Below are 26433 nucleotides of genomic sequence, written 5' to 3' on the forward strand. Positions count from 1 at the left end.
AAAAAAAAAAAAAAAAAAAAAAAAAAAAAAAACAAATCCTCAAAGACAGATCCACTCTGCCTTGCTCATATAGAAAGTCCACTGACATTTAACCATGTAGGTTTTTGGAGCTTTCCAGTTTTCATCAGGATGAATGATGTCAGCCAATAGAGCAGATTGTATAGAATTCAAATATATACAAAATGAAACTACAAGTGACTTTTGCTCCTTAGGACCATAATCTGACCAGACACTACAGATGCAAGGGTTATTGGGTGACAAGAGTCATTACAGACATGTTGATATCTATTGAGGAGGTGGAACAAGCTTACTTTTGGATAAGTCTACTTAAGCTTCCCACTAAGGGCTTTCATATGACTTTGAAGTAAATTTCTCTAATCCTTTGAGGACCATGGCTGCCACAAATCCTTTACACTAAACCATTTTCTACACAATTAATGCTATTGAAAGACCTGAGTTATGTGTTTCTCAAGATTTGGAATTGGCTTGCTAGTAATGGGATTCCTCACTGTGACACTACTGCCAGTAGTCTGGAGTCTGAAAATCTCTTCTGTTCTCCAAGTTAAAGGTCTAGTCATGGACTGACTCATGATTCCTCTCTCTCTCTCTTTGGAGGCTGGGAATTGAGATGGGAAAAGGTGGTGGGATCTGAGCAGCCCTGTAAGACTGGCAGTTTTCTGTCTGGAGAGAATTTGGGTGTAATCACAGTCGCTTTGCAGGAACATGAAATATGAGCACAAAGCTAGGCCAGCTGCCCTGTGAAGTGAGGCAGGAAGGCCAAGAAAGATGGGAAATCTTACCTTCTTGACTTCATATTTAATGGCGAGTTTGATCCGGCTCAAACTTGGACGGTGGTGGTCGGACCAGACTTGGAAGTTCACATCACCATTTAAAATCGCCTCCACCTCTTCTGTGTCTCGGCACAGGTCCAGCACGCCCACCACAAAATCCTTGCATTGCATAGATAACTTCCTGTAATCGTTCTAACAGAATAAAGAAAAATCAGGGGTGTGTCACACTGAGCCCCACAGATGGGCTTGCCCAGCACAGCAGTGTCAATTAGCAATTGTACAACAAGTGTGAACTTAACGGAGCACATTGGAACCAAGGGCAATTGCTGAATTCAGAAGACAGGGCTGTTTCTCTTGACACACAACCTAGAGGACATTCTTCTCTAAGTCAGCACTTGTCAGAGTGTAGTCCACAGATCACTTGCATTAGAGTTACTTTAGATCATGCCAAAATTGTAGAATTCATGGGAATGAGGTCCAGGAATGTTTTTTTTTTTTTAAAGTTTGCTCTTTAAATGATTTGAGTACCCGCCATAGCCCATCCAGGCTTTTTCAAAGCAGCAAATCTTTGGGCCTAATTACTAGCCAATTGTAAGGGAGGAGTAATAAGGAAATGAACTTTTAAGATGCTAGAAATAATACCTTACTCATTTAGCACCAACCTAAAATAGTGACTGCTCTGCATAGGAATTTACTAGAAAGATAAGGCTGATACACTGAAGTTGGAAGAAATTTAAACACAGGTATGCTTTTTATATGTGCTAGAAAATTGCTTGTAACTTACACATTTAAAACTCCAATGCAATTTACACTTTACAGGATTCTTTCTTACTACAAATCCATTTGTATGGCAAATCATGGCTCCTTAAATTACTTGACTGATGAGTAGACACTTTTAGTCTTGAACTTTTTGTTGTTTCACTTTTTTAATGAGTTGCTCCTGGGATACTCTTTTCCTTTCCCTAGGTATATCTTTGCAACCATCTTTGAGAAGTTTCCTTCCTTCCTTTCTTAGCAACACACCAACTTCTCTCCCTCCCAAACACACAGCTTAATTTCTAGATAATGATCCCAAATGTTGGACAAAAGAATGTTTCATGTCACTCTCATACCACTACTTCCCTCCAAATATATTCTCCTGAGGCTTCCTTAATGCTTTATTGGTTGAAACCAGTCTATTTAGAAACTACATAAGGACCAGATGTCACTTTCAATGTTAATCAATGTCAACAACCCTCAGACTCATAAATAGTAGTTGGCAATAGGAGAGCAGTTTTGCTTTTCCGGAGCCCGGATTCTTCAGCAAATAGGTGGGAGCCTGGCAAACTGCAGGAGCTCAGCTATTTTTCTGAGTTAATGATTCTTGTCTCCTTCCAGGGCTGCTGCATCAAAATGTCACTTTGCATTAGAGAAAGAGGTAAGTAAATGCTTGCTTGCTGGGAAAGGGAAAAAGATCATGAAAATATTTTCAGATGAGAATGGCTACCCTTCATTTTTATGTATAATTTAGGTAGAATAAGGAAATTTTAAAAATTATGAGTAGAAAAAGGACTACTCAGCTTAGGCAGATTGTCATGGAGAAAAATTTGGGTAAGATACTTAGAGTGTCCTAGGTTTGGGCATCTATTGGGTGGTGGTTGGGTGGTGACATGAAGAGTTGTATTCTGTGCTTCTCCATCCCTAACAGTCACCCATTCACATTCATTCTTCATTGAGGAGCTACTGTGTACCAGGCACTAAGTTAGCCAAGAATGAGGCCAATGTGGTTTCTAAGTAGTGAGGCTGAAGGAGGCTGGGGATTCATCCTTAGGGTCCCATAAGGGTAATGCCAAGTAAAACTTGCTCAGAGTTTGTCCTGGCTAAAACATTTTGGAGACTGCTGAAGATCCAGAGTTGGGAATCTCAGCATCTCAGCGTATAATACACTGGGCTCAGCAAAATGGAGAAGATGGTTCACCTCACCACATTGACCTGACCCATTCAACTCTGGCAGTCCCTCTGTTACAACTGACATTTCCTGAATCTCCTTGCCCTGAATGTCAGTTTTCCTGGTAAAATGGAACCTGTTGGCTAGATATACATCAACTCTTGGTGAAACTCCTACCTGGAACTGAATGCATGAATGGGTACATGAAGTAGAAAAGGCTTGCCTTAGCCTTTGGTCCAAGCTCCCACACTGGGAACAAGTCAGGTTATATGGCACTATACATGTTTGGGTTCTGCAGAGTTTGAAGCAGGAAGTGCTCCTTCATTAGAGGCTGTCACTTTCCTGGGCTCTTTTACCTAGCCTGCCCATCAAAAAGGAGGCACCAGAGCAGCCAAAGTGGATAATTACATTTTTGTCTTCTGCATTAGACACAGGCTGTATGTCAATAAGGCTGGTATCTGCAGGTGGCTGGAGGGAAAAGAGAGAACCCAGGCCTGCCAGAGAGGAGATTCTATGGTCATGTATGGTGGCAGAGGGTTATAGGCGAAACCTCTAAAGAATTAGGATGAGTATGCTTAATTGGGTCAACCCTGAGCTCTTGAGCCTTCCAAGACATACCCCTCACTGTAGTTGAGGTAGATGAGATACATGTCTAAGACATCAGACATGCTCTTTAAATTTTTAAAAAATATATTCCTATATGCTGAGGTTCCCCAGTCCCAATGGGTGACAGGTGTATCATCTAGCTCAATTTTTTATAAAAAGTCATGATGGAAAGGCTATCATCATTTCCAACTTAAAGATGAGGAAACTAAGACAGAGAGATAAACAGGCTGAATACACTTCTCTTTCTTATATTAGTTACTGATCTATGGGTCACTCTCTCACCTTTGGTGATTTGAACTCCTATCTCACTCCCACTGTCCCTCCATTGCTGCTTTTGTTATTCTTGGCAGTTTCAATATCTTGAAAGATGACTTTCCCAATACCCTGCCCTCTCACTTTCTTGACAGATCCTTTTCCAGTGAGCTCATCCTTAATCCAAATTCAGCCACTCAGTCTCTTAGTTATTTCAGTAGCTGTATATCCTCCATGACTGCAACTACAAGTATATTTTTCAAACCACCGCCTCCCTATATATCCCGCTCACTGTTTCTGGGACCCCAACTAGTAATCTTTTGACTCACCAGGGCTACAAGCAATTGACCACTCTTCCTTTACCCTAATTTATACTCCCCTCTTTAGGTTACTTCTTTCCTCCTTAAAGAGCTTATATTTCATGGTTAATCATATGATAACTTCTGCACACATCATCAACTTTTCTGGGCTTCACTTTTTTTTAACCTTCACTGGATAAAAGCCTGGTCTTAGTTGAATCTAATTGTCTACCACTCTGGTCCTGCCTCTGTACAGTAAATGTGTCTGAGAAGAGACAACTGCACTGATGCATCTTCCTGTTAACTGTCTCTAACCTTAAGTAGTCTTTAGTACTCCTGGCAATTTACTCTTTTACTCTTAAACAAGCATTTCATACCTTTCCCTTCTCCATCTTCAAAAATCTTTACTTCTTCCTAACTCTTGGATGAGGACCTTGTTTTCTATTTATTAAGAAAATAGAAGTTATCAGCAGAGAAGCTCCCCATGCTCACACCATCACATATATGTAGCTACACACATCTGTGTCCATGTATTCTGTGTCCATGTTTTCCCTCTTTTTACTTTGGATAAACTGTCTCTGCCCCTCTCTAAGATCAACTCCTCCACTTGCATCCTGGATATCAGCCTCTTATGCCTACTCAAGGATGTTGCTCCTGCAACCTTCCTTTTTCTCTCCTGTGCTATCAACTTCTCCTCTCCCTACTTGTTCAGCACACAAACATGTGGTTATTTTTCTTTTCTTAAATAGAAATTTATCTTGACCCCACTTCCTCCTCCAATTGCTACTCCAATTTTCTGTTCCATTCTACACCAAAACTCTTCAATAGAGTTTTCTACATTCATTGTCTTCAATTGCCCTTTTTGTTCTCTTTATTGTTCCATTTAATAAGGCTTTCCGGCCCACAGAATTTACTGTGACTCTTCTCGGTAAAGTCATAAAGGATTTTCATGTTCCTAAATTCAACAGTTGGTTCTCAGTCCTCATTTTACATATCAAGCGCTTTGATATGGCTGATCATTTCTTCTTATTTGATATACAGTTACTTGGCTTCCAGTATAACATATACTTTTGTGTTTATTTTTCCTGATTTACTACTTTTTTTTCATTCTTTGTTGATTCATCCTCATTCTCCTTATGTCTTAATTTTGGAATACCCCAAAGATGTATCCGGTCCTCAAAAGTCTCCTTTTATCTATTGACACTCATTGTCTTAGTGATCTTATCTAGTGTCATGGCTTTCAGTAATGTACATATGCTGATAAATCTGAAATTTATATCTTTAATGCAGCCTTCTACCCTGAACTCAAGATTCATATATCTGACTGTCAACTTTATATCTTCACTCAAATGTCTAATAGGCATATTTCAAATTTAACAAAAATTTTGAATTGAGTCTTTACCTTATTTTCTTTCCCCCACAGTTTCAGTTATTCTAGACAAAAAATTCTTAAATCTAGCCTTGATGTCTATCTTCCTCTTATAATCTGGAAACTTAGTGAAATTTTGTATGAAAATGAAAAATAAAAAAGGGTGGAGATGTAGCTCAGTGGTAGCGTATCCCTGGGTCCAATTTCCAGAAAACAAAATCAAGGAAGGGTAATGGGGAGTGGAGGAATGCTATGGTTTGGATCTTTATTACTTGCATAACTTGTATCTGACATTCTTAGGTAGAATAGGATGCATAGGTGAGAGGGAAGTTCTCTCTAGTCTTGTCAATGCTGATGGCATCCAAAAAACAAGCAGGGTAATGTATGTGAAGGTGGATCTTGCCATTTATCTCACTAAACCACTAGGTAGGCCCAGATCTTCTTTACTTCATCTCCTGTTAGGGTACACTTAAATCTGTTCTTTAAAATAGAGTGTTGAAAGGAGGTATTCTTAGCTTCTGGGGACTAGTGAATGGATGAGGAATAAACACACCAGGCAATGTGTCCAGCATTCAGGGCTTAGGAGATGTTGTATGCTGCAGTGCTTCTTTGGACCATAGCTATGTCTATGATGAACAGAGAAAGAGGCCCTAGAGTTTTACCTCTTCAAGGATGTCACATAAGTTACATCATATAGGATATAACCCTTTGAGACTGACTTCTTTTTCTGAGCATAATCTCTTTTAGATTCACCATGTTGTTGCATGCATCAAAAGCTTATTTTCGATTCATCCACACAGGCCTGTGGAGGTCCAGGCGCATAGCAGGCCCGGTCCACCCCTCCCCAGCAGGGCAGACACCCACCAGAGCCTAGCCTCTGGTGCAGGACCACCCCTTCCGAGCAGCAGACTACCACTTGAGGTCAAGCCCAGCAGCTCAGATCCACCCACTCCAACTTATGCAGGACCCAGATCCAGAATGCAGTAGCATTCACTGAGGTCTGGAAGCCCAACAACAAGGTGAGGTACAATCTGCACGGGTACTACAAGAAAATAGGGAAGAAACTGCAATATCTCAGATTCACACTGTGAGAAAGGAAAACATATAGACAACATGAAAAAACAAGGGAGGAAAGTGCCCCAAATAAACCAGGACACTATAATAACAGAACCCATGGACAGCAAAGTTGATGAAATGTCAGAGAAGGAGTTCAGAAGGTTCATAATTAAAATGATCTGTGAATTAAAGAATGACCTAAATGAGCAAATACAGGTGAAAAATTGATCACTCCAACAATGAGATAAGAGAGCAAATACAGGTAGCAAAAGATTACTTCAAGAGAGAGATAGAGACTCTGAAAAAAAAATCAGAAATCCTTGAAATGAAGAATACAATAAATCAAATAAAAAATTCAATAGGAAGCATAACCAACAGACTTGGAAGAAAGAATGTGAGATAATGGAGACAAAGTATACAATCTGTGAAACAAAGTTGATCACACAGTGAAGAAAGTTAGAGACTATGAACAGAATATTCAGAAATTAGGGGATAGCATCAAAAGACCAAATCTAAGAGTTATTGGGATAGAGGAAGGCACAGAGTTTCAAACCAAAGGAATGCACAATCTCTTCAATGAGATAATATCAGAAAATTTCCCAAGCATGAAGAATGAAATGGAAAACCAAATACAAGAGGCTTACAGGACACCAAATGTACAAAATTACAACAGATCTACACCAACGCACATTATAATGAAAATGCCTAGCATGCAGAAAAAGGATAGAAACTTAAAAGCTGCAAAAGAGAGGAATCGGATCATATAAAGGGGGAGACCAATTTGTATCTCAGCAGATTTTTCAACCCAGACTCTCAAAGCCAGGAGATCGTAGAACAACATATACCAAGTCCTGAAAGAAAATGGATGCCAACCAAGAATCTTATATCTAGCAAAACTAAGCTTTAGCTTTGATGATGAAATAAAAACCTTCCATGATAAACAAAAATTAAAATAATTTACAACTAAAAGACTGCACTACAGAACATCCTCAGCAAAATATTCCAAGAAGAGGAAGTGAAAAACAATAATGAAAATCAGCAGAGGGAGGGATTACACCAAAGGCAAATCTAATCAGTAGAGAAGCCAAGTCACATTAAATACCAAAAAATAAACAAAAATGTCTGGGAATACAAATCATTTCTCAATAATAACCTTGAATGTTAATGGCCTAAACTCACCAATCAAAAGACAGACTGGCAGATTGGATAAAAAATAAATAAATAAGACCCAACAATATGCTGCCTCCAAGTGACTCATCTCATAGAAAAAGACATCCACAGTCTGAAGGTAAAGGGTTGGGGAAAAGCATAGTACTCAGATGGACTGCAGAAGCAAGCAGGGGTTTCCATCCTCATATCAAACAAAGTAGACTTCAAACTAAAGTCAATCAAAAAGGATAAAGAAGGACACTACAAACTACTCAAGGGAACCATACACCAATAAGACTTAACAATTATAAATATATATATACCCTAAACAATGGAGCATCTATGTTCATCAAACAAACTCTTCTCAAGTTCAAGAGTCAAATAGACCACAACACAATAATTTTGGGTGACTTTAACAAACCTCTTTCATCACTAGATACATCCTCCAAACAAAAGCTGAACAAAGAAACTATAGAACTCAATAATACAATCAATAACTTAGACTTAACTGACATATATAGAATATTTCATCTTTCAATGAGTGAACACACTTTCTTCTCAGCAGCACATGGGTCCTTCTCTAAAACAGACCATATTCTATGCCACAAAACAACTCTTAGCAGATATAAAAAAAGTAGGGGTACTACCCTGCATTCTATCAGATCATATGGAATGAAATTAGAAATCAATGATAAAATAAGAAATAAAATCCACTCCAACACCTGGAGACTAAATAATATGCTACTGAATGAACAATGGGTTACAGAAGACATCAAGGAGGAGATTAAAAAATTTTTAGAGGTGAATGAGAACACAGATACAACATATAGAAATGAAAGCAGTTCTAAGAGGAAAGTTCATTGCATGGAGTTCATTCCTTAAAAGAAGAAAAAGTCAACAAATAAATGACTTAACATTACATCTCAAAGACCTAGAAAAAGAAGAACAAATCAACACCAAAAGCAGTAGAAGACAGGAAATATTTAAAATCAGAGATGAAATCAATGAAATCGAAACAAAAGAAATAATTAAAAAAATGACAGAATAAAAAGTTGGTTCTTCGAAAAAATAAATAAAATTGACAGACCTTTAGCCATGCTAACAAAGAGAAGGAGAGAGAAAACTCTTAAGAGTTATTTTCTGATATTATCTCATTGAAGAGATTGTGCATTCCTTTGGTTTGAAACTCTGTGCCTTCCTCTATCCTAATAACTCTTAGATTTTTTCCTTACTAACATACGTGATGAAAAAGGAAATATCACAACAGACACTACAGACATACTGAGGATAATTAGAAATTATGTTGAAAACTTGTACTCCAATGAAATAGAAAATATTGAAGGCATTGACAAATTTCTAGAGTCATATAATTTGCTCAAGTTGAATCAGGATGATATATACAATTTAAACAGATCAATTTCAAGTGACAAAATAGAAGACACCATTAAAAGCCTACCAACCAAGAAAATCCCAGGATGGGATGGATACACAGCTGACTTCCATAAGACCTTTAAAGAAGAACTAGTACCTATAGTCTCCAATTTATTTCGGAAATAGAAAAAGAGGCAGCACTTCTAAACTCATTCTATGAGGCCCATATCACTCTGATTTCAAAACCAGGCAAAGACACATCAAAAAAAGAAAACTTCAGACCAATATCTCTAATGAACAGAGATGCAAAAATTCTCAATAAAATTCTGGCAAATCAAATACAAAAACATATCAAAAAGATCGTGCACCGTGATCAAGTGGGATTCATCCCAGGGATGCAAGGTTGGTTCAACATAAGGAAATCAATAAATGTAATTCATAACATCAGTATACTGAAAGATAAGAATAATATGATCATCTCGATAGACGCAGAAAAAGCATTTGACAAAATACAGCACCCCTTTATGTTCAAAACACTAGAAAAATTAGGGATAACAGGAACATATCTCAACATCATAAAGGCTATCTATGCTAAACCCAGAACAATATCATTCTAAATGGAGAACAATTGAAGGCATTCCCTCTAAAAACTGGAACAAGACAGGGATGCCTTCTTTCACCACTTCTATTTAACATAGTTCTTGAAACGCAGGCCATAGCAATTAGACAGATGAAAGAAATCAAAGGGATACACATAGGAAAAGAAGAACTCAAATTGACACTATTTGCTGATGATATGATTCTATACTTAGAAGACCCTAAAAGTTCCACCAGAAAATTTTTAGAACTAAGAGATGAATTCAGAAAAGTAGCAGGATATAAAATCAACACCCAGAAATTAAAGACATTTCTGTATATCAGTGACAAATCCTCAGATAGGGAACCAAGGAAAACTACCCCATTTACAATAGCCTCAAAATAAATAAATAAATAAATAAATAAATAAATAAATACTTGGGAATCAACGAAAGAAGTGAAAGATCTATATAATGAAAATTACAGAATTCTAAAGAAAGAAGTCAAAGAAGACCTTAGAGGATGGAAAGATCTACCTTGCTCTTGGATAGGCAGAATTAATATTATCAAAATGACCATACTTCCAAAAGCACTATACAGATTTAATGCAATTCCTATCAAAATCCCAATGACATTCCTCATAGAAATAGAAAAAGTAATCATGAAATTCATCTGGAAAAATAAGAGACCCAGAATAGCTAAAGCAATCCTTAGCAGAAAGAGTGAAGCAGGTGACATCACTATACCAGACCTTAAACTATACTAGAGAGCAATAGTAACAAAAATAGCACGGTATTGGCACCAAAACAGACTGGTAGATGAATGGTACAGAATAGAGGACACAGAGACTAACCCTCAAAATTATAATTATCCTATATTAGACAAAGGTGCCAAAAACATGCATTGGAGAAAAGATAGCCTCTTCAACAAATAGTGCTGGGAAAACTGGAAATCCATATGCAACAAAATGAAAAATTAAACCCCTATCTCTCACCATGCACAAAACTCAACTCAAAATGGACCAAGGACTTAGGAATACAACCAGAGACCCTGCATCTAATAGAAGAAAAAGTAGGCCCTAATCTCCAACATGTGGAATTAGACCCTGACTTCCTTAATAAGACTCCTGTGGCTCAAGAATTAAGATCAAGAATCAATAAATGGGATGGACTCAAACTAAAAAATTTCTTCTCAGCTGAGGAAGCAATCTGAGGTGAATAGAGATCCTACATCTTGGTAGCAAATCTTTGCCCCTCACACATCAGATAAAGCACTAATCTCTAGGGTACATAAAGAACTCAAAAAGCTAACCCCCCCAAAAAAACCCCAAATAACCCAATCAATAAATGGGCCAAGGACCTGAACAGACATTTCTCAGAAGAGGATATACAATTAATCGACAAATATATGAAAAAAAATGTTCATCATCACTAGCAACTAGAGAAATGCAAATCAAAACCACTCTAAGATTTCATCTCACTCCAGTCAGAATGGCAGCTATTATGCATACAAATAACAATAAGTGCTGGCGAGGATGTGGGGAAAAAGGCACACTCATACATTGCTTCTGGGACTGCAAATTAGTGCAGCCAATATGGAAAGTAGTATGGAGATTTCTTGGAAAATTGGGAATGGAACCACCATTTGACCCAGCTATCCCTCTCCTCGGTCTATACCCAAAGGACTTAAAAACAGCATACTACAGGAACACAGCCACATCAATGTTTATAGTGGCACAATTCACAATAGCTAGATTATGGAGCCAACTTAGATACCCTTCAATAGATGAGTGGATAAAAAATGTGACATATATACACAATGGATATTACTCAGCAATAAAAGACAATAAAATCATGGCATTTGCAGGTAAATGGATGGAGTTAGAGAAGATAATGCTAAGTGAAGTTGGCTAATCCCCCAAAACCAAGTGCTGAATGTTTTCTTTGATATAAGGAGGCTGATTCATAGAGGGATAGGGAGAGGGAGCATGAGAGGAATAGACGAACTCTAGATAGGGCAGAGAGGTTGGAGGGAAAGGGAGGGGACATGGGGCTATAAATGATGGTGAAATGTGATGATCATTAATATCCAAAGTACATGTATAAAGAAAAAAAGCTTATTTTTTTCTGTTTAACATCCACTATATGTTTGTATCACAATTTATATATTCATTCACTGATTGATTGGTTGTTTCCAGTTCTTGGCAATTAAGAAGAAGGCTGCTATAAATATTCACATATAAGTTTTTGTGTGAAAATAAATTCTTATTGTTAGAAAAGCTATCTAGGAGTGGGATTGTTGAGTATATGGTAAGTGCATGTTTAACTTTGTAAGAAACTACCAGTTTGTTTCTGGAATAGGTATACTATTTTACATTACCACCATCAAATTATGAGAACTCCAGCTACTCCATAGTCTTGCCAGCATTAGCTATTACCAAATTATTTTCTGTATCATGATATCTCATTGTGGTTTTAATTTGCATTCATTAATGGGTAGTGATGTTGGGCATCTTTTTCTGTGCATCTTTACCACCTCTGTATTTTCTTTGAGGAAAGATCTGTTCAAATTCTTTGTCCTTTTAAAAAAATTGAATTGTTTATTTTCTTATTATTGAGTTTTGAGAGTTCTTTTTATATTCTGAATATAATTATATAATTTATATAAGAATTATGCAAGTTTTCAACTCTTTTCTCTTAGTCTGTGACTTATTCTCTTAACAGTAACTTTCAAAAAGCAGATGTTTTTAATTTTGGTGAACTCTAGTTTATCATGTTTTCTTTCTATGGTTATGCTTTTGATGTCACAACTAAGAAATATTTCCTTAACAAGGAAAATTTTTCTCTAGAAGTTTCATAGGTTCGGTTACATATTTAGCCATGACCCATTTGTGTTAATTTTTATATAAAGTGTGCACATAGATGTTCACTTGTTCTAGTCTCATTTGTTGAAAAATTATCCTCTTTCCATTGAATTGCTTTGACACAATTGTCCAAAATTACTGACAGTATTAGTATGTGTTTATTTCAGTCTCTCTATTCTGTTTCCTATAGCCTATCTTTTCCTACCTTCACTAATACCCAATGTCTTTATTTTTGTTGCTTTCTGTTAATTATCAAAAGTAAGTACTTTGAGTCCTCCAACCTTGCTCTATGTTTTAAAATTGCTCTTTTTTCATTCCTTCCATTTTTATATAAATATTTAAAATAAGATTATTCATATCTAAAATAACTTACTCTGAGATTTTTATTGGAATTTTATTTAATATATGAATCATTTGGGGGAAAATTGACTTCTTTGTTGAGTCCTTCAAACCATTAACACTATATTTATCTCCATATTACTTAGGTGTTCTTTGATTTCTTTTACTGATGTTTTATGGTCTCAAACATATGGGTTTTACATATGTTTGTAAGATTTGTATTTGAGTATTTAATTTTTCAACTACTAGAATTTACTTTTTTCCTTTTAAATTGTTCATTAAATAGTAATATTATTAACTTTTGTTTGTTTTCCTTATGTCCTATGACTTTGCTAAATTCACTTATTGGTGCTTTGTTGATTTCTTGAGATTTTTCCATATGAACAGACATATTCTCTGAAAAATATCAATTGTTGACCTTCTGTGAACACATAGACACATTTATTAACATGACTGATAAAATGCTTAGCATGATTATTTTACATTTTTTTAGACTTATGAAGTATCGTTTTAAAGAAGAAAATGTTGGCAAAGAATGTTTTTTGTTATCTTTCAACTCAAACTTATTAGCTCCATACTTTTTATGTATTGGTCAATACTTTAAACAGTTTTAAAACTATTCATCCCTTTATTTCTTGTTTTCTGTTCAACAGATATTAGCTGAAATTCTTTGATTCTTAATAGCCTAGAATTTCTTTTCTTTTCTTTTGGTTCATAAATTTCACAAGCTTATTTATTATTGAGATGCATTTCTAGTCCTAATACAAAGGACAAACTGAAACCATCCAACAAGGTAAATTGATATTTTGAACTTTTGGTGCTGGGGCTGTTGTTTTGACAGCATCAATTTCAGGAAATGATTAGTTTGCTTGATTTTGGTTAAAAAATCCCAACTCTACAGTTTTGTAACAGCTAATGACAAACTTAAATCAAAAGAGGGAGAGAAGCTCATTACCCTGATGGGTCAAAAGTTAAATGATTTTCTCAGAAGGATGCTGTAGAGACACCCACACAATACAGAATAATTAACACTCATTTCTCAATGGAGACCTTAGAAATTAGATTTAAAAAGAATGTGGGCTTCAAATACATTCCCCCACCCCTCCCTTAAGGAATGTAGTTATTTGAAAGGAATGTTTATGGAAAGCTTCAAATGAAATATAAAAGGAGGTAAGTCAGTAGATGTGTGTATGCTGTAAACCTGGGAGATGTTTCTGCTTTTGACATTAAGGTTAAGTTTAATAAATGGTTGTTATGCCAATAATTAATAATAAAGATGTTCTAAACATTTTAATATGTCATTAAACAGTCACAACTGTCCTATAAAGTAGATAGGGCCATTAACCCTAAATGAGAAAAGTGAGAATTGACTAAAATTGGAGGTCACTGGTCACCTTGACTAGAGTATTACTGGGAGAATGAGGGGCATCACCAGAAGATGGGAGAAGTATTAGAGCCAATGGTTTAGACAGCCCTGGTGAGAAATTTTATTGCAAAGAGAAATGGATTAGTAGCTGATGTGAGAAGTAGGATCAAGAGAAACTTTTCTTTCTTTCCTCACTTTCTTCTTTCATCCTCCCTTTCCGCTTCTTTTTTTCCTTCCTCCTCCTGATGGGAGAATATTTTTTATGCTCATAGGAATTTTTCAGTAGATAATTATGCTAATCATTGCCTATGATATTAGTAGATCATTATATTAATCCAGCAGGTTTAGTAGATTAGAGCATTGAATGTAGTGTATAAGTAGAAGAATAAATTTATATAGAATCATATATGGTTTATTTGTAGTAACAGGAGAGAAGGTCAATTTGTAGGTGAGGAAGCTAGTAGGGTTAATTCATTGATGGAGGAAGATTATAGATATTTTCTTCCTATTGCCTTAATTTTTTTCAGTTAAATAGGACTAAAAAGGATTAGCTGAGAGTAGAAATAAAGTAGGTGGTAGTAGAAGTTCAAGGAGAGGAGGACTGATATAGGTTTTAGGAAAACATGAAAATACAAAGATTGGTCAGTTAGGATATAAATATGAAGAACAATAAGAGCCCATTTGAGATTGATGGTCCTCAATTTAAATGAAGTCAGTTAATGTGGTGATTTTTTTCCTACCACATTCATTTTCTTGGGTGCCAGCATGGAGTAGATAAAGATTTTACCAGGGTTGTTTTTTGTATACAAATCAAGAGAGGGGCTGAGAAGTTGAACAGTGTATGAAGGAGTGCTTATAATTACAGCCATGGTACTGAAACTGGCATGAAGAACTTTGAGGGAAAGTGGAAAAATGAAAGAAGGGTTATGTGAGTTTGGGGTACTGGAGGGAGATGAGAGACTGACAGAACTGGTGTAGTCAAGGAAGATGGAAACATTGGAGCTGCAATTCTGAGAGTGTGATTGGTGATGCTTAGATGATGGAGGATTTACATTCATTGATCATATCACGTGTAGGCTCAGGCAAGCTCCTGGTGACCAACAGAAATGTGGAATTGAAGAGATGAGTCCAACTGAGTCAGGGTGTTGGAAGAACAATCTATGTGTATGTTAAAGTGCCAAGAATTTAAACAGAAGGAACCGAAATCATGGGGAATGATTGGGAGTGACCCATTGTTGCAGATTGTACCAATAAGGGATGTGGCAGATGTCATCTAATGAAATATGACTCAAAGATGGATACTCTTAGGGAGAAAAGATGGAGAAAGGTCTGGAGAGTCAAGGAACAGCAAGGGAAATGCCCACCCCATTGCCAGACGCAGTGCTATGAAGACTGTGGGAACAAAACCAGCCCCAGTTATGAGGGCTGCAGGGGAGACTATGTCCTTAGGGGGAGCCAATCTTTAGAAAGGGTAACAAGGTGGAGCATCTCTCAGGGAAGGATTCAATGACAAGGGACCTTTGCTGAGGAGGGACTATGACTTCTAGTGGATGAAGTGAGAGGGTATCTGGAAATGAAGAAAAAGGCAGGTATGAGGGTGGAGTGGGGGAAAGGAGGAACCTTCTGGAGAATCCAATACAGGTTACAAGGGAGATCTGGGACACAGTGGCTTCCTATGGCAATGAAAAGGAGAAGCTTAGTTATGTGATGTTATAAGGATTTGTGAAGTGGGGTAAATAAAGCAGGAAGCACAATGCTGGACACATGGGTCACACACAGTAGCTTTTAGCTCACAGGACTTCAGTGCTGCATCCTACCCTAGCACACTCCCTTCTGCACATCTCCTCACTTGGTTGTTGGATGAGAAAACTCTGAGTGCTAATATTTAACACACATGGCTGAATTCTTATTAATTATAACTGGAATCATTGAAATAATTAATGAACGTGAAATGCTGGGTAAGAACCTGAACCTGGTGCTCATTATTGCAGATGAAAATTGAAAAGCTTCAATCCATGTTTTAGGTTTCATGCATACAATTAATTGTTTCATTAACCTTCACCATATCAATAAACTCATGATCCAAAGATCATCAAAGCAAATACTCTTCAGTATTTAAACTCCACATAGGAGCACAGATCTAAGAAATGTGGTTCAAATTTTGTATATGATACAGAAATCCAGTACTTCTTGCAGCTTTCTCAGGGAGATTTAGGTAACTCCTTGATTCTCAGCATCCAGGGTTCTGCCCTGATGGTGGGGTCAGGTAGGCCTGGGTCCTTGCCCAAGACCCCCATAAAGGCTCTGCCAATGTTTACCCACTGTCACCCTGAGTTGATATGCTCTCTGCAGGAAGCCTTCTTTTGTTCACCCTAAATGTATTCCCTGAATTTTCCAAATGCTTCTCTGTGCATCAGAGTTTTAAGATCTGGGAAAGAGTAGTGTGTCTGTGTGTGTTTGTGTGTGTGTTTGTGTGTGTGTGTGTGTGTGTGTGAAAGAGAGAGAGAGAGAGAGAGAGAGAGAGAGAGAGAGAGATTGGTGATTTTGGAATTTTTACTGTGTAAGGGTAAAAGAAATTGAAGTTAAAGCGTAAAAGTTAAAGGGTAAAAGACCGGGTGTTGTAAAAGTTTCTAAGCTGCAAGGTCTGAGTTAAAATGTAAAGGAGGTATTGTTAGGTTTCTATGTTACCTGCAAAACCTGAAATTTCGGTAGCTGTTAAGACAATGCTTAGAACCGCCCAGTAAACATTTCCCCTGATTGTCTGGTTGTTTAATAACTGAAGGGGTCTGTGTGGTTGCACGCAGGCCTTGCAGGGCCTGAACCAATCAGTTTGAATGTGTACTCTCCTTAGGAATGACCTATCACTCCAGCCTGACCTGTTCCCGCCAATGAATGAACTAATCAGGTTTAGGAGTTGTTGTTCAATTTTCCCGCGCCTAATGATGATTTGTTCTGATGTATACAAAGCCCTCCGCCCTCCCCCAAAAGTGTACTTAAGCAGTGCTCAGCCCCTGCTCGGGGCTCTGGGCTGCTTTCCCTTCTTGAGTGGGCACGGAGCCCTAGCATGCTGGTTCAATAAATCCCCCTTCTGCCAATTGCATGAGTGGTCACTTTGTGGTCTCTTTCTCCGATGTTTCGCGGGACCCTTACAACTGATTAGTTTTTTTTCATGAGAAGGATTGCTGGATAGTTAGTGTTTGGGTTCTAATCTCAGTCTGCTGCACGCTGCATGCATATTTTTGAGTATAAAACTTCATCTCAGTATTTTCTAGTTAAGTCTACATAACAGGGATGATAAGAATGTCTACTTTGTAATTTGTTGCAAGGAGAAAACTGAAAAATATAATCTAAATAAATTTCTTAACACAATAAGTGACAACTGGCCAATATTACAGTAATCTGGATTTTCAGGTTAGCAATATGGCTAGTTGTCAATTTGAGTGCCTTTTCTAATAAAGCTTACAAATACCCTTATTGGACTCACTCCCAAAGTTTCACTCTGTGTGAGTCCTCAGGTAAAAGGTGCAAACAGTAGGACAGAAGCTTAGAGTATGGAGATTGGGGCTGAGTTCTGCTAACTCACAATGTAGGAGCAGGACCCAGGTACTGAGCACTGAATGTGCAGGGCACTGTGTACCACCTTCTTCTACCAAGCAGAGCTGACAGTGCCTCTGTAGACACTTCAGTTTCCCACCTGGTTTTTGGTTTACTTAATTGGCAGCTACTGACATTGTGAGCAGCTCTTAGCACTTCAAAATGACATTTGTGAAATCCCAGAAGTAATGGATTGCTCTGCTTGTTGATTTTTTAACAAGTCCCTTCTGTTGGATTCAGAAGCTTGCCTAGGGACAGAGGCTGTCTTTTAAGGAAGCATCTCAGGTATTTCATTAGCAACTCAGGTATAATGTCTACTGATTTAGCACCCACTGTGCTGGGCTCTGGGAATACAGATCTAGATAAAAGACAGTCCTCACCCTTGATGAGCTCAGGGTCTTCCTGAAGAGGATACAAGTAACCAGATGAGAACCACAGGTTGATATAAGTGCCTTGGGGTGGAGGACAGGGTGGGGACACACTACCTTAGCTACAGAAATCAGAGGCTTCTAAGAGAAGGCAGAGTGTGAACTGAGACCTGAAGATGAGTAGATGTTAGTAGGACTGAGGCAGGTGAAAAAAGAGGTAGCAGAGAATAGATATTCCAGAAGGAGGGAGCTGCCAGTGCAAAGGTTCCATGAAGAGAGAATATTCATCCATGTGTGGCTTGTGATAGGTATTAGCTGACTTTAACCAGAGCATGGTCATATGCACAGTATTCAATATTTTATAAAATTTCTCACAATTAAGTGAACATCAATATGCTTATGTATCTGGAGAGGAATTTGTGTACATTCTGTACATACTTATCCGGATTAAAGATGCTGCTTGTGTCTCTTATGGAACTTCCAGAAGAACCTCTCAGCTTTCTGCTCTTCCTACTAGAACCACAGTGAACCCAAACTGGGAAGCAGGTCTGCCTATGGGAGCTTTGCCCCATGCTGTTACCACACACATCTCACTCTAGCCAACATAGGTATATGTGCCCCATGGCAGAGTAACTCCTCTAAGCTGTGACTTAGGAAATCTGCTAGGACATGTAAGTTGAAAGAGGAACCTCCAGCAGCCCTGTGGTTCACTTAAATAGAAGCAACTCCACCTTTCTTCAGGCCTGCCTCCACCTGGGTTGGCCTAAGTATGATTGATTGGTCTCTGCACTTTCCACAGTGAGAAATTATGGTTTGAATGTGTTCTCCAAAGTTTATGTCTTGGAAACTTAATCCCCAATCTATAGTGTTGTGAGATGGGGTCTAATAGGAGGTGATGAGGTCATGAGATCTTTGCACTCATGAATGGATTAATGTCATTATTGGGGGAGTGGGTTAGTTATGGCATGGGTGGGCTTGTTATAAAACCAAATATAGTCTTTCCTTACTCTCTGGCACTCTCTTGCCCTTCTACCTGCCACCATGGGATAATGCAATAAGAAGGCCCTCACCAGATGCTGACACTTTGACACTGGACTTCCCAGTCTTTATGGTTCTGGAGAGAACCATGAGAAATAAATTTCTTTATAAGTTATTCAATATGTGATATTCTATTATAGGAATATAAAATAGGCTAAGAGATAACATTAAAAGATATGATTATTACTATTGTTGCTACTATTAGTTATTATTTATTAAGTATTTACTATGTGCAAGGCCTTGAGCTGATTGTTTTACATATTTAGCTCATTAAATTCTCACGGGAAACCTAGTTATTATCATGGAACTAGTTATTAATGTGTTTCTGCTGTGTAGACAGGGGAACTAAAGCCCAGAGACTTTAGTAGCAGCTGAGATCTGAACTCAGATATGGCTGACTCCAAACCCATGATTTTAACATTGGTAAGTACTCATTTGATAAAAATATCAACTGCCCTACCTCATGCCCTGAAATTGACTCTACAGGACAGGGTGTGATTAGGGGTGTTCAAGGTCCTTCCTGATGAAAAGAAAGAGAAAGATGAGGGACTATTGTTATGAGACAAAGGTACCAAAATTAAGTAAGGCAATCCCCTTTTTGGTATGCTTAAGAGAAAGTTAGCGAGGGGAAGCCAGCTGAGTCCAGGGATCTGAGATTAACCTTCATACTCTTAGGTTACCAGTAGGTATGTTTATGATCAGAAAGACATGGGATAGAAGCTGTCCCTAATGGATAGGCTCATCCTATTGTTTCCAAGGCTCTAAGCCTCTGAGCAAAATGTCCATCTGTCCATTCCCCTTTACCCTTTTTGGTCTCCTGACTCTTACCAGGGCGTTGGTCACTTCTATTCTGCAACGAGTCTTCCAGTTCCATCTACTATCCCTATCTTCATGGTGAAAAATTATGGAAATGGATGGGGGGTAAGCAGAGGGTTCGCTGAGTTCCCTCCTGATGTGACTTGGGGAATCTTGGAGGACAATTCTCAGGCACACAGAGAAACAGCATGGTAGGATGAGACAACATTACTTATGCTACTTCAGTCCGTCAGGGGGCAGCATGGTGACTGTTGTTCACAGTGCACTGGCTTTTAACTGGCACATTTTGGGGGTCTGTTTGCTCTACTGGGCTAAAGCATACAATCTAGTTTCATAGTGGTGCTAAAGTAGAAGATTTCTTCATCCTGGATCCTTCCAAATTTTTCATCCACAAAGCACACAGCTCAGCCACATCAGTCCATGGGTTGGCTCATGGTAGACCTCATGTATAAATTCATTCATTTAATCAATAAGCATCTGTCATGGGATAAATACTGTGCTGAAGTCCTGACAGTGCAATGGAGAGTGAGGCAGACTTGAGGGCAAGGTAGACAATGAGAGTCCAGCCGTGAAGTGGCATGGTGAGCTCTCCTCTTTGCAATTTAGACCTGAGTCCCTCTACATCCAGCTTCACGTTTATTTATTAGGAAGACATTTCCTTCTAAATAAACCCAACTGCTAAATTGCAGAAACTAGGAATGAGTCTGTTAGCTCAAAGGTTTGAGTGACTTTTAGGAGTCACCCTTACGGAGATGTTCTGCTCAGTTCAACATGGGCTTACTGAGTCTCCTGTGTGCCAGAAATTGTGCCTTGCATTGGAAGTATAAGGAGGAGTAAGATGGCATTACTGCTCGCCCATGGAGCTATTGCACAAGTGGATCTCTTTAATATCATGTGGTGAGTGCTAGTCATTCATGCAGCATGTGGTCATTAAGTAACCATTTGTGCCAGGAGCTGTTCTGTTTTACAGGTACAGCCATAAGCAAAACAGATAGCCTCTACTCTTTTGGTACTTTTATTTTATAGGGGAGTAGGGATTGCAGAGAGGGGATCACTCTTTTATATAGATGGTGAAACAAGAACTCCCTCAAGGGGATTTTTTTTTTTTGGTACCAGGGATTGAATCCAGGGGTTCTTAACCACTGAGCCACATACCTAGCCCATTTTTTATTTTATTTAGAGCCAGGGTCTTGCTGAGTTCTTTAGGGCCTCACTAAATTGCTGAGGCTTGCTTTGAACCCTCAATCCTCTTGCCTCAGCCTCTGAAGCCATGGGGATTACAGGCCTGCACTACCGGCACCTGGCCCTCAAGGGGATTTTGAATAAAGAGTTGAAGGAGGTAAGGAAAGGAGTCAAATAGACTTATGAGATGTTCTAGGCAGTGTCACAGTCACAGAGGGAGGAGAGTGTAAAGGGAGAAGAGAGAGAGCTTCAGGAGTTCATTAGGAATAGCTGAGGTGCTGGTGACTGGAGCAAAGAGAGCCAGAGGAGAAAAAGAAGAGATGAAGCCAGGAGAGCAACAGGGAGCAGATGGCCCACACCCTAATAGGTACTTGTCAGGACTGTAGTTTTTCCTCTGGTGAGGTGGAGAGTCATTAGAAGTTTCAGGAAGTGGAGCTGACATGATCTGATTTATGTTCTGAGAGGATCACTCTGGCTTCTGGGATGGAATAAATTGTAGGGGGCAAGAAAAGACCAGAAGGACCAATTAGAGGGCTATTGCAATTACCCAGAGGAGAGAAGAAGGTGGCTTGGATCTGAGAAGTGAAAAGTAAATAGTCAAGGAGATGAGGAGTGTACAATTCTGGATGTTTTTCAAAGAGTAAAGAGGATTTGTTGATGGACCGCATATGAAGTATATTAAAAAAAAAAAGAAAGAAACAAGGATGAATCAGAGGTTTTGGGCTTGAACAACTAGTAAGATAGAATTACCATTGAAATGAGCAGTAGGATAGGCTTGATAATTGTTTGGCAAATATTTCCCTCCTTCCTCTCTGTCTGCTGGAGAAGGATCTACATTGATGTTGGCTTTGGTCATAAGACTTGCTTAGGCAAATGAAATGTGGGTGGAAATGATGGCGTGTGGGTTCTTGGCCTAAGAAACATCATGGATTTTCTGTTGCCCCCTTGAGAGCTGACTGCTGCCAGGAGAATATGTCCTAGGTAGATATCCACTATCTACTGGGCTCCAGAATAAGAATTAATACATCCTCCTTTACTAACACCAGAATTTCGATTATAAAAATAAATGCTAATTGTGTAGACAACTGAGTTTTGAAGTCGTCTGTTACATAGTATTAGTGTGGCAATTACTGACTGATAAAAGGGACACAGGTTGGCTCAGTTCTTTCAGACATCAGTATCAAGACAGGTTCTCAGCCATGTCTGTGTAAGGGAAGTTACCCTGGAAGAAATAAAGCCATTGCTGAATCTTAAAGATTCACTCACCCAGTTTGAGAGGTGGAGATAGCCAAACCGAGGGCATATCATAAGCAGACACAGAGACACATGAAAAATTACAGGAATATACAGGGAACTATGCAAGGAGAGGCAGAGGGTAACAAAGATGAATTTAAAGAAGTAAATAAGAAACGGATTATAAAGAGTTATTTGAATTCCCTGATAAGGAGACAAACTATCCCCTAGGCAGAGGGAGTCACCAAAACCTTTTAAGTGGGAGAATGTCATGGTTTGATTTGCACCTAGGTAAGATCCTTTTTTTTTTTTGTCAATGTCAATATCACAAAGTGAGTTTATTTATAAGGATAACTTAATATAAGGTTCTTTTGGCCCCTTGTTGAAGACAGCCTCAGTGTTGTGGAATGTTGTAGCCTAAAGGCAGAAGGGTCAAGTAGGCTCTGTTTATAATCATCTGGTCTCTTGCAATGGTGCTCAGGATGCAGGGATGGAAATGGATTGGGGAAACATTGAAGTGTTAAAACCAGCAGGATTTATAGAGAGAAAGAGCTCAGTATGTGGCATACTTGAGACATCAAATGCTGGAAAAAATTCCCTATCATGTTAATGTCTCCTGGGATTCTAGATGGTTTTTCATTTCTTCTATACAAATTCATTTCCTAAATTAATCACACATTTACAATATAAACAGAAAAAAGTTTTGGGTATGTTACAGTGTTTAAATCTGAGTGTTTTGCCGTGGATCAAATTTCTTGCACCTTAAAATCTTAGTATTGTTGAATCTTAAAATCTTAAAGTTTTGATGTCCTCTTGGCCAAGGCTGCTGTCTTTTCTACTTGGTATCTGACTATTTGAATCTTTTTTAAGATAAACTGAAAGAAAATCTAAAAAGAGGTTCAGAGCAAATGTGACCTATGCATCTTATTTGTACTAACTGTATATTGTGAAAACATTTCAGAGAAACACTAATTGGGTATTGGCATCACCAGATAACATATCCTTCCAGAGGATTATGTCATGACTCATCTGATTATAGATTCAGAATAAGAAATGTGCATGAGATTCATTTCAAAGAGTAATTAAAGCACAGCATATGTATAGGAGTAAATTTTTAAAAATTGCTTGTGATTGCTGAAAATGTTATTGATTAAGAGGTGCTAATAGCTAGATGGCAAAGTAGCAATTTAAAAAAATGTAGAGCTTGCTGATAATAAAACAAAGAACAAAAATCAAGTTAAGCAAATCAGTACTTGTGATTTCTCTGTTCAAGGAACATACCAGGCCTTCCACTTCAGTGCCCCATCCATGGTGTTCTAAGCCTATACTGACACTCTTCTTTGCTACCTCTAAGAACCCTACTCCTTTTCAAGACTAGCTTGAAAGTAACTCTAGGATGCCTTTTCTAGATTCCTGGGGAAGTCTGCTGTTTCATGCCATGGGATCCTACTGCATTTTATTCTTAGGGTCCAATAGCCTTGTCCATGTGCTGTCTATATTTTTGACATTTAGACACTTAACCAATCAAAATCATTCATTTGTATACTCTAGCACAGGATGTGACACACTATAGATGTTAAGAAGTGTTGCTTAGGGCTGCAGTTATGGCTCAGTGGTAGAACACTTGCCTAGCATGTGTGAGGCACTGGGTTTGATTCTCAGCACTGCATGTAAATTAATAAAGAAAATAAAGGTCTACCAACAACTAAAAAGTATTAAAAAAAGAAGTGTTGCTTAAAATGACTTGATATGTATACTCTGATTTAAGAATCTTTTTTTTTATAGGAAGCTGAGGAGCAAGTAAATGTTGGTATGTGACTAGGAGGAAATTGAACTGGGTGCAATGAAGCAGTATAACTTGGCTCAAAATGATGGTCTTGAAACCAAAGCTGGCTGCTAGCAGCCATTATGTTGTGCTTAGATGCTTGCAGTGACTTTCTAAAAGTCCTGGAGAAGACAGAAGTGAAAAATGAGTAAGGATTGCTTTTAAATAAGTTTTAATCTAATTAGGAAAATAAGATTTCATATTTTTGCTTTGAACTGATTTATTTAATGAAAGACTGGATAACATTTGGAAGTAGTTCTTATAACTATTATGTAAACTCAGAGACTGAGGCTTTGACACGATTTCATTTATTTCCACAGCATTAGTGGTCACTTATGTGCTTATTCCTAGGCTTTTACCTCCAAATCCAGACTTTATTTTTTAAAACTATTTTTAAAATATTTATTCTTAAGCTTTAGGTGGACACCATATCTTCATTTTACATTTATGTTGTGCTGAGGATCGAACCCAGTGCCTCGTACATGCTAGGCGAGCACTCTACCACTGAGCCACAACACCAACCCCTCCAGACTGTATTTTAAAGATTAAACTTGTGTATTCAACTGCAAAATGCTCATCTACACTTGTAAGTCCTGAAAATACTTCAAAAACTGCATGCTCCAAGCAAAACATATGGATATTCCATCTAACACCAAAACCTGATCTTCTGTTTCCTGTTTAAGGAAAGAGTCCCTATACACTCAGTCTCTGGAGCTAGAAATTCTGGGTTCATGTTATCTCTGCCAGTTACTTGCCAAGATGTATGGATTCTGATCCAAATTATCTTTTTTTGTTTGACATCTAAACACCATACTCATACTATTATGTCAAATTCTCACCATTTATTGTCCAGACATTTGTACTAGCCTACTAATTGGGCCACTTACCAACAACAGTTCCTTTTGCTATCCAGATGCTAAAACACCACTCCCTTGATTCAAAAGCTACAAGAGCAAATTTGGGCCTTTTATTATCACACATTATTAACATCAAGCTCCTTCCTATAACCCAACTTCCCTTCAGCGGCACCTATCCTCCATAATTACTAAGCCTGTTCATGCCTTTGCACATACTCATTCTTCTACCTTTATGCCTTTCTTTCTCTCTCTCATTCAACAAACAGAAGGATGGCAGCTTTTCATCCTTCAAGAACCACTTCAAACTATCATCTCTTCTGAGAAGGTTTCTCTCATATTGTCCGGTAGCTTGTTGCACTCTTTAGTTTTCTCCTAGCAGTTTGCTCATGTTACCCTATAGTGATGGTCTTGTTACAGTCCAGCCTCTCCCTTTCTTTGGGGTCAGGGCCTGGAGTTCATTCCTACTTGGTATTCCTAGGACCTAGCACAAGGTTTGGCATGCAGAGGACTACCTTGCTAATACTATTCTAACCATTCTTATTCTGTTTCCTCATCTGTAAAACAGGAATGATAATCTGTTTCTAAATTTCAATTTAGATGTTGTTATGGAAATGTTCTGCTGGAGTTGAAGAAAGGGCTAAAGAAGTGAGGAGTTAAGGGATTATTTAATCCACACAATTGGCTTTATGAATGAGGAAGATGTGCTGAAGAGCAGTGAAATGATTCAGCCAACCTCACACGGGAGTTCATGGCAGAGCCTGGGTCTCCTGACTCAAGGTCTTTTTATTCCATTTCTCTGCTTTTGGAAACTTCAAGGACATATCCAAGTATTGTCCCAAAGGATCTTCCTTTCTGATGCTATATAACTTGAGACATATGACATGCCCTGAGGAGAGTCTGATCATAAGGCTGCAAGCTATTTGCTTTCCTCAAGTAATCTCCTAAATAGGACCATCATGCAAGTGCTCCTCAAATATTTGCATGAAATATTTGGGTTAAAAACAGATCCAAACACTATGCTTAAACTCTGATTTCTAAATTTGCAATCTTAGAGGAGAATCTATTTAGAGGAATAAATTCTGGCTCCTGATTTTTTTTCAGCCTAATTTGAATATTTCTTTTCCTCTTCTTGCCTACTTTTTCAAGCTCAATTTCCATGTTTATGTTAAAATATGTTTTAAGTGCATAAAATATGAAGTTTCTGATGTCCTTTGGGAAAATACTGGGTAGATTCTTTAGAGTATAAACAAAATAATCACCAGAGAAGAGAAATTGTCATCAGAAAGACTCTTCGTCCAGCATTCCTAAGTGAGATGGAAAAAGGCTCAAACTACTGTTTTCAAAGAATGTGTGTGTAGGAGAAGCTGATGAGAGCTGTTAACTCAACAGAAAAGATCATTAATTCACATCATGCAGAAGATTGGCAGCTGCAGGCTACTGCTCCTAAGAATGAAAACATGAACACTGACCTTCAAGCAACTGCATTCTAAGTAATGATACTGGAGAGAGAGAGGGAGAGAGAGAGAGAGAGAGAGAGAGAGAGAGAGAGAGAGTAT

General features: G+C 38.1%; 1 protein-coding gene across 1 annotated transcript in view; it reads right to left on the bottom strand.

The window, feature by feature from the left end:
* Positions 1 to 26433, bottom strand: part of Trpc7 (transient receptor potential cation channel subfamily C member 7) — a 140324-nt gene that overhangs the window by 84740 nt on the left and 29151 nt on the right. The window contains exon 3 of the mRNA XM_015488785.2: positions 801 to 983. Coding sequence (XP_015344271.1) covers positions 801 to 983 — 183 coding nt within the window. The remainder of the gene's footprint in view (positions 1 to 800; positions 984 to 26433) is intronic.

Source organism: Marmota marmota, unplaced genomic scaffold (genome assembly GCF_001458135.2).
Source record: "Marmota marmota marmota unplaced genomic scaffold, marMar, whole genome shotgun sequence".
NCBI classification, from domain to species: domain Eukaryota; kingdom Metazoa; phylum Chordata; class Mammalia; order Rodentia; family Sciuridae; genus Marmota; species Marmota marmota.